The 8942-nt window shown below is 55.2% G+C and overlaps 1 protein-coding gene across 1 annotated transcript; it reads right to left on the bottom strand.

The window, feature by feature from the left end:
- Positions 1 to 1178: 1178 nt before the first annotated feature.
- PIANP (PILR alpha associated neural protein) lies at positions 1179 to 2734 on the bottom strand. Its single transcript, XM_010194583.1, is given in 6 exon segments — positions 1179 to 1200; positions 1336 to 1563; positions 1810 to 1891; positions 2059 to 2376; positions 2379 to 2590; positions 2718 to 2734. Coding segments are annotated over 6 exon segments (879 nt in total).
- Positions 2735 to 8942: the final 6208 nt, after the last annotated feature.

The raw sequence follows: 8942 nt of genomic DNA on the forward strand, positions 1-8942 counted from the left end.
AGCAGCACATGGCAACCCTCCAAATACTCCCAAGGTCAACTCTGAATGGCTCTTGGTCATCCCAAGCACACAAGAATTACGTCTGCTCCTTGTTGCCTGCAGTCTAAAAGCAATTCCCTACCTCAGTCCAGCAAAACTCAAGTTCCCCGTGCCCAGTTATATCTGCATGCCATCCTTCAGCTGCTTTGGCAGTATCCCAGTGTACAGGACACTTGCTAAATAACATGCTGTGCAGAGGGGTTCACCTCAGATTTGCCGAAGAACATCACCATAGAGTGATGTTCTTCAGAAAAACCTTGCTAAGGAGACTGAGGGGGTGGAGGGGCACAGCAAGGAGGCTTCCAAGAGATCAAAATATTTGGAAAGCTAAAGTAATCTTTTCCAGCTATAACTGGCAGGAGGAGGAACTGACAGAAAAAAATTGGGGATGGAGAGATGAAGAAAGATAAAAGCTGAAGAGGAAAACAGAAGTGTTAGGCAGAAAGAAAATGGCAAGACGTATCTTCCATCTACGGGGGAGGTAATGTTTCCTTCAAGGAAATGGGTTGCTGAGGGGGGCCAGGTGCTGTGTGAGCCTCTACTGCCCAAGCTTCACCCACCCTTCAGACCCTCAGGAGGGCCAAGGCCTCTGAAACAGAAGAACCTGCCACCACCTGAGTCCCAGCTCAGGCAATCCTGCAGCCACTCAACTCCAGACGTTCACGTCAAAGCACACGACATAGGAAGGGACACACAGAGGGGTTGGGGCCCACAGGGACAGGGGTACGCCTTTCCACCTCGCCTACCCCCGATGTCAGGCATGCACTGGTGAGAGAGTCACGGAAATCCAAGTGTGTGTGTATGTGTGTGTTTGTGTGTGTGCAAGGAGAGGGGCCGGGGAGGCCAAAATTTCACACCACCACCAGCTGTCTTCCACCATCCTGCTCTCTTGTCACCCTGTCCTGTGTGGGTGGGTGTGGGGGGTTGTCCCCAACCTTCCCCCAGCAGGAGGCTTAGGAGGCCCAGCTCGTCCGTTTGCCCAGGCATGTCCTGGTGGAGTTTAGTTAAGAATGGTGGTGGTGGGCCGTGGCACAAGGAGGTCAGTGTTTTTTTCCTGGGGTAGCAGAGGCAGCGGGAGTCTGCGCTCGCCGGTTGTGACAGGAGCATGGGGGGAGCCAGCTCTACTTCTCCCATCAGCATCACAGGTTCACTAGTGGGATTCTGTGGGGGAAAAAGTAAATCAGAAATTAATTGGCAACTGGCGTTTACGCTGCCTTTCCGCCCCCACCAAGCGACTGGTGCCTTTGCCCTGCCTCAGTCTGCCTGTCCCCCACTGCCCCCTCCCGTCCCACTCACCGGTTGAGCTGGAAGGCCGTGCTCTTGCTGTGGCCCCCCAGTTTCTCCATGCCCTCCTGGCCCTGTCTGGACTCCTCCGTCTCAGGCGTGGGGGCCAGGGAGTCACTGTAGGGCCCCAGGATGCTGACGGTGGTGGGGGAGAGGTCTGTGAGGGGCTGCTGGCTCTCCTGCTGCCTCCCACCACTCTGCTGCCCCGAATGACGCCGACGTTTCTGGTTACGGTCCCAGCTTTGGAGAGAGATGAGGGGTGAGACCGAGAGTGCCCCTTCAGACAAGCCCTGGCCCTTGATGACAGAGAGGTTGGTGGGACCCCACTGTGATCAGCATTAGAGCCCAGGTGCCAAAACTCCCAAGGGTCTCCAGCATCAGATCTGCACCCTTGGGACAAATGGGTCCCAAGCCCACAGTCCTCCTGCCCACCCACCTGCAGACACTGGTGTGGTGACAGCCTCCATCGGCCCACACCCCACTCACCAGAACTTGAATATGATCCCAGTGGCGACCAGGACAATGATGATGGAGATGGTGATGGTGACGTACAGCTGGGGGTCCACACCTGCAAGACAGAGGGGGAGAAGAGGCTGTGACAGCCACACCCACCAGTCAGAGAGCAGCAATACAAGGGGGGGTTTTTGCCGTGGCCTTCATGAATTTTGCAGAAGCTGCTTCTGCTGGGATGGGGGCAGGGGAGTGGTGCGTGAAAGAAGCAAAGGGCAGATTTACCTTCCCCCCGGGGCCCAAACAAGAATGGCCGCAGGGTGGCCGGGGTCTCACGCAAGTTGAGCCCCGCATTGTGCAGAAGCGAGTGAGAGTTGGGCTGCGCCGTCGCCATCCCGTGCGGTGAGACGAAGGTGTACCCCAGTGGCGGGAAGCCTGGGTTGGCCGAGTTGGTGTCCCCTCCGTCCTCATCCGACACCGTGGGGCCCCACACGATGGCCCAGGGGTACTGGGAGGAAGGCATGCCGTCCTCAAACCCAGAGGGGGTGGCGGGCCGGGCCCCTGCCGCCTGGCGCCTCAGCCGGACAACGTGCCGCAGCTCAGGGCGAAGCGGGAATCCTTCTCCGGCAGCGAGGTCCTGTCCCAGATGCAAATGGGCCGCGGGGCCGAAGGGCTGCGACGGGCACAAAGAGGACGAGCGGCCACTGGACCCCGAGAGCGAAGAGACCAGACGCCGGGAGAGGGGATGGCCGAGACCAGGAGGAGGAGATGCCAAAGCTGCAGGGAGTGGACGCAGGAAAGGAGTGGAGGCATCCTGCTGTGTGGTGAGGAAGAAGAGAGCCTTATCTGAAACGGCCCTCCTGCCAAAAGGCCAAGCACAGAGCAGCCGGAGCCACCCACACTCCTGCTGTCCTCCCGGTGACCAGGGCAAGCTGTGAACTTACCAGGCATTGGGCTCCATCTCAGATACAACAGTGTCCTTGCTCAGCGAGGATCCTGTCTCATCTTCTTCACTGGGAACCAAATGGGAGAGGTGTCAGTGTCCCCCCACCCACCGGCCACCGCTCTCTCCCTGGAAGCAGTGTGTGCCACCACGAGCCAGCTCCGATGCACCACCCACACACCGGCTCCTGCTTTCGTACACCCCCATGCCCACACACTGTCCAGCACAGGGGGTGCATCACCTCCCCCAGCCCTGGCACCCCCCAGAAACATGCGTGTCAGCACATGCATATGGGAGCAGGAGCAGTCTCTGGAGCACACGTGCAGAGGCACACGCGCAGCTTCCCCAGGGACTCGCCCGTCTGAGGGCCGAGGAGGGGATTCGGCATCTTTGTTTGCTTATCACTGGAACAAGTTGGAATCTTAATTCCTGTGTTTATTTATAGTGTAGAGCGTGTAATCCATTTATTAAAAAAGAACCTCTTCATTGTGTGCCAGAGCGAGGGAGCGAGAGGGGAAGCACAAGAGTGATAAACCAAGAAGACTGAGAAAGACAGAGTGAATCAGCGAGAAAAGTCCAGCCTTACTAAAGAATTTAAGAACAAAAATATGCCTATCAAATATTTAGTATTTACTTTCCTCTTAGCTAACACGGAATTACCTTCCCACACTCCTTGTCCTAATGTCCTCCGTGCTGACCCATCCTTCCCTTCCTCCCCTATTCCTCCCCTTTCTCTCCCATCTCCCATGGCCGAGCAGCAGCTGTAGCACAGAGCAAAGGCCCATTTCCCCGGCTGGATTTCTGCACCGGCCTCACGCCACCATCTGGCATCGGTCCGGCGGTAGCACGGCCGCCCTTCATGCTGGCTGCTGGACACAGCACAGCGCCGGCCCTTCCCTGGTGAGCTGTAATGTGCCTGACCCGGGATCCTCTCTGCAACAAAGACTGCATGCACAAACACAAACACACACACACAGACACACATACACATACACACATACACACACACACACAATCATTCAGGATATTCAACTCACTCCTTCATCTTGAAGGGGAAAGCACAAATGCCAACAACCACGGTCATGCCCTTCTGTGGCTGCTGGGATGGAGAAACGGGGATGCTTTGTTGAGGGAGCCAATGCAGAGGCCAACCCTGCACCTCCAGCCTGGAGCCGGCTGTTTTGCACCTCCCGGCTCCCAAGGGGTTACTGCCACCCCCTCCTGCTCAGCCCTGAACTAAAACTGCAGCCCCTCCTGATCGGGAGGCTTCTTGCTGAGCAAAGAGCCTCATGCTCACTGTGGTAGGGGGACTCACACCCCTGATATACACCTGAGGAGAGGGGCTGGGTGGAAGGGCACCCAAGAGTGAATAGCTGTTTCACTCCTGCTGCATTAACTGGGGATATTTTTAGTTTCCTTCTGTTAAATATTTAAACAAAGTTCACAGAAAAAAAGGAATTGTCGGCTAATGTGCCCTGCCCTTCCCTCCGAGGCAAGATCAGTCTCTGGAGGGATCCTGAGATGAAGATGAGGAGAAAAGAGCAGCTATTCTCAGCATTTCTTTGTACTTTGCTCCTGAACCTCTAAGCCTTGGAGGGGACTCAGTATTAAAATGCAGCTCTGCAGAGAGGCAGCAGAAAGGAGCAAGTTTCTTCCAAAGCCAGAGGCTGGCGAGATCTTGGCCATCTGGATTATGGTCACGATGCCGTGGAAGATCATGTCTGGCAACACAAACCTGTGACAGGATTTCTTTCGGACTTTGAAAAGGGAGGGAATTCCAAGCATCAGGGACCTCCTGGTGTGAGTCCCCGGGCTAGAGGGCACACAAACCGCTTGAGTGGTTTCAAGGTGGCATGGAGTGCCTGAGGCCATGCCTGAGGCTCACCACGGGACAGTAGTTTCCTGGGCTGAAGACCTTGCTCTGCTTGTGGCACAACATTCTTAGTTACAGCTCTGGTCTTCAGGGGCTGTGTGGTGTTTTGCATCAGGCAGCAGGAGATGCGGATCTGGACAGTGCCACCCCAGGAGTGGAGATCTTCTCTGGGTGCAGGTAGACCTCCGTGCCAGTCCCGTGGGGAAGCATGGTACATTAGGGGTGCACATGTAACCGCTGGCGCTCCTCCTGACACAGACCAGCAGAAATGTGCCTGGGTGTAGGTGCATGGTGTGCTGGGTCACCGAGCTCTCTGCACTCTTCTGGCTTGTTGGGTTGTCTTATAATGGAGACCTCGCTGTACTTTTTAGCTCCAGAAATGAGGCAATATCAGTCGGTCTCAGTCAACACATTCCAGTTTGCTAATCATATCATGGCCAGAGACTGAGACCATGTCCTGCACTAGGACGGTGTGGCCAGCCCAGCCCTAAACCACAGCACACACCCAGGGGCGGTTGTGGAGGAGCACAGAGGTGTCTCCCATAGCATGAACGCCATGAGGGCAAAGGAAGGTTTCAGGTGGCCAGCAAGGCCTGGACACCATTGTGCATGGAGCACTCATGTTCAAAACAGAGCATGGGTGCCCCTGTGGCTCCTTGACAAAGCAGCAGATAAAGCAGGGCACACGGGGCACGCTGCAGTCAGTCACCAGCAGTGGGGATTGCGTCCTGGGCACAGACCCTGCTGTGCTGGAGGGGAAGTGTAGCAAGTGCCCTTCATTCAGCTCTGTGTGCAGCTCCCGGTGTGGGTGCTGAATAAACTGGTAAATCTTCAGAGAGGAGGAGATGCGAATGCTTTTTCTGCCTGGACATATATATCCCAGTATCCGTGCACCTTACACCATTCGAGAGGCCTTTGTGTGCCAGAGCAGAGAGACCGGATTTCTGAACCAGTACCACATGGCATGGCTCTTGCTTTCAGATCTGTTTCTCAGGTCCAATTGTGACAAAAATGGACAGGGCTACTCCCAGGGTCCAAAGAAGAACCTGTGTGTTTTCGCTCTAGGTACAGAGCCTTCCTCGCAGTGTTCCAGTCCTGTGATGTGCAGATGACAGACTGTGAATGACAAAGCTATTTCCCCAGGGCACTTCATTGAGCTCACTTTGTGAATCGTTGTGCTTGAAAGCTGTGAGTAAGAATTTCACCACTCTTTGCTACTGCGTGTGGACCCCACTACTGGTCCAGACCAGAGATCTCTGGGGTTAAACTATTAGGAGCTGCTCTCATTGCATTTGCAGGGTGCAAGCACAAATCCTGCTGCTGTTCCTCAATGTCAGGGAACCAGCTGTGCTTCCTCCCTCTTTGTAAGTCTCCCGTGGCACAGCCCCACTGCTGCTGGGACATGAGAGTGCAGATCTCAGTAGCCATGCCCAAAAGCATGTATCCCAGTTCACCAAGGGCGCTGGGAATTTACATCCTAACTAACGGCTGGAAGCAAAGCCTGCTGCACTCCTGCTCTGAGCAGGGAGCACAGACTAAATCCTGGATGTCACACTCTCAGCTCAAGAGTTCAGACACTACCGTGCCCTGAGGAAGCCCTAGGATTTGCTGCCAATAACTCCTTCTCCCTGTCCAAGACTCCTGTATATACAGTGGTCCCAAAGATAAATCCTATCTAAATATAAAAGCCGTCACAAGAATAAAAGAGCCGAGGTGCCAGCCGTGTGCAGGCAATACCCGCACTGTAACTCCCTTACATCAAATGCAATCTGTAACCTTCCGTTACAAAACGCTGAAGTTTGACAAATTCAAATGAGGAACAATACTATTAATAAAGAGCGTCACACACTAGCACAATTCACCTAGGCAGGTGGTGTATTCCTTACTGCCTGAAGCCTTCCCATGGCCGTATTCCTAAAAGAGACGCTGCAGTTCAGTCAGAAGTTACGGGCTCGACGCAGGAAATGAAATCGGTGAAATTCTCTGGCCTGTGCTCTGCTGTAGGTCAGGCTCGGTGATCAAAATGGTCCCTCTGGCCTTAAAATCTGAGAATCTCACAGCTTTCTCGATGCTTAGCCAAGATCAGCTCTGACTGAAGAGCAATTGGATGAAGGCAAGCACACAGAAGCCGTGTTAGTGAGAAGCGGGTAGAGTCTCCTTCCATCCGGGGATGGGGAAAGAGGTGCACCCAATTCTGCCTGGCTCCGCTGGCAGATGATGATCTATCTGTATTTTTGTAACATCTCGAGCTCGACTGCTGTGATACTGTGCCTCTAGGAATGAAGCCGTCTGCTCTCCGAGCGCTCCAGCTAGTTCAGAATGCAGCAGTCTGTTTGCTTGGTGACTCGAGCTGCTGGGAATGCATCACCGTGCCCCTCCACGCCCCACATCGCCTCGCCTTTGAGCACAGAGTCCAGTTCAAGGTCTCCAACCCAGCATTCAAAGCCCAGCATGGGACAGGCCCCAGCGACCTAAGCCATCAATCACCTCTCCTTATGCAGCGATGACCTCACATGACAGATATATTCCACTGGAACAATGAAATTGCCAACCAGTTTGGGGAGAGGGGGAAGGGATGGGAGCAGGGGGAAGAGGCTCATGACCCTGAGGAACGGAACATTCACAGGAGCTGGGCCAAGATTATGAAACTTACTGCCGGCTGAAATAATGCTCGCCATTAGCAACCCCGCAGCACCCAGAGCTTCATGCAAATCCTTTCTTCGCCCAGCTCCCCCATGGCAACGGTCCCACTTGAAATAGTGATAAAAAAAATTCAAAACAAAGCTGAGGAGGACCCAGCCCTCCTCACAGGGAAAGAACGCTTAGGTTGGCTGTCATTTTTTAAGTCCCAGCCAGTGTTAAGGGCTATGGTGACAGCTACCGATACGAGACTGAGATCTGGGACCGTGGAACCTAGCAGCTATCTCCAAGCATCAAGCAGAGCGAGTTTAGGCAGTGGCAGCAAGACCCACAGACACACTGCCTGGTGCCCCAGGCACCCCACACCTATATTTTTCTCAATGGCCATGAAGATCGCAGAGTTCACGGTCCAAGAGACAGAGATGCAGCCTTTGCTGGTTTGGTAGCAGGAAGCTTCACGCTTCACCCCGGCGCTGGTGAAAAGGGGTTATATATACGTCCTGCTGTATTCAGCTGGGTGGGGACGGGGAAAGGGAGGAATCCCAGAGCAGCTGCCCTGGGAAGGTAATTTTGCTGCACTCGGAGGAGTTTCGGCAGCTAGGAGCATGAATCCGAATGCTGGTACCCTGGGGTGGGAGATGCCAAGCCCATCGGTGGAAGGAGTCCTTGCTGTGCCCAGGGGCCAGGGGTGACAGCTCGCCGAGCGAGCTGAATTTGGGGGCTGGCAGCCTGAATGCAGTGGCTCATGTCAGGCTGCTCTACCTGGTGTCTGGGACTGAGAGGGTTGGTGGCAGCACCCAGGAGGATCTGGCAAGACCACGGAGGGGCTGACGCTGCTCGCTCTGTGTCAGTGCAGGTCCTGCAGCTTTCGGTGACTGCTAGTGGGAATTCCTGTACCAGGTGAGCGCTTTTGGGCTGGGTGGGGAAATCCTAGGCTGGGGCAGAATCCGGGGCTGGAAGGGTGATGGTGCAGTTGGACATTTTGGTAGCTAGGGAATGGGTGTGAGAAGCCCATCAGTGGTCCTCTGAGCTTAAGTCTCCCTGCGTTTGGAAACTGAGAGTGTGGCCCCATTCCAAGCAGCACTCTAGGATGCCGGTCCCCTGCCATCTAGTGCCTGCCTGCAATACATGTCATGAGTCTGCCAATCTTCTGTCTCCCAGTTTCCTACTGTTCCCGGGCATCCAAGTGCTTCAGGTGCTGAGTCTCCACATCTTAATTGCTCTCTCTTGCATGGTGCACCCTTGGCCAGGCGGGAGGAGGGATTGACCCCTCTGTTTCCTTTCTCCAGCTGCGCCAATTTGGCTGAAGTCGCCTTCCTCAGCGCAGGCTCCAGTGCTCCAGCACAACAGGTCTGTGATGGAGCCCAGAGCTGGAGGGCAAGAGGCAGCGATGCCTCGGCTGTGCCCCCTCCCTCCCAGCCCCTCGGGCATCCCCTGCCCCGGACTAAAAGAAGAAGGGGGAGGGGGGAAAGAAAGGAGACAGCTGGCTAGAAGGAGACAGAGCACCTAGATGAGGAGAGGGGAAAGAAAAAGGGGGAGAAAGGACACAGGGAAGGAGACTGGGAGAGAGGACTTGGAAACGGGCACGCATCCCTCGCCCCTGCAACCCCCATCCCCACCTCGTCTCCCAAGCCCGGGCTGAGAGGAAAGGATGAACTTACCTTGCGGGGAGACGAGCGGGGTGCAGCCGGGGCGGCGGAGCAAGGGGCTAGG

The sequence above is a fragment of the Mesitornis unicolor genome, unplaced genomic scaffold (genome assembly GCF_000695765.1).
Source record: "Mesitornis unicolor isolate BGI_N332 unplaced genomic scaffold, ASM69576v1 scaffold33290, whole genome shotgun sequence".
In the NCBI taxonomy this organism is placed as follows: domain Eukaryota; kingdom Metazoa; phylum Chordata; class Aves; order Mesitornithiformes; family Mesitornithidae; genus Mesitornis; species Mesitornis unicolor.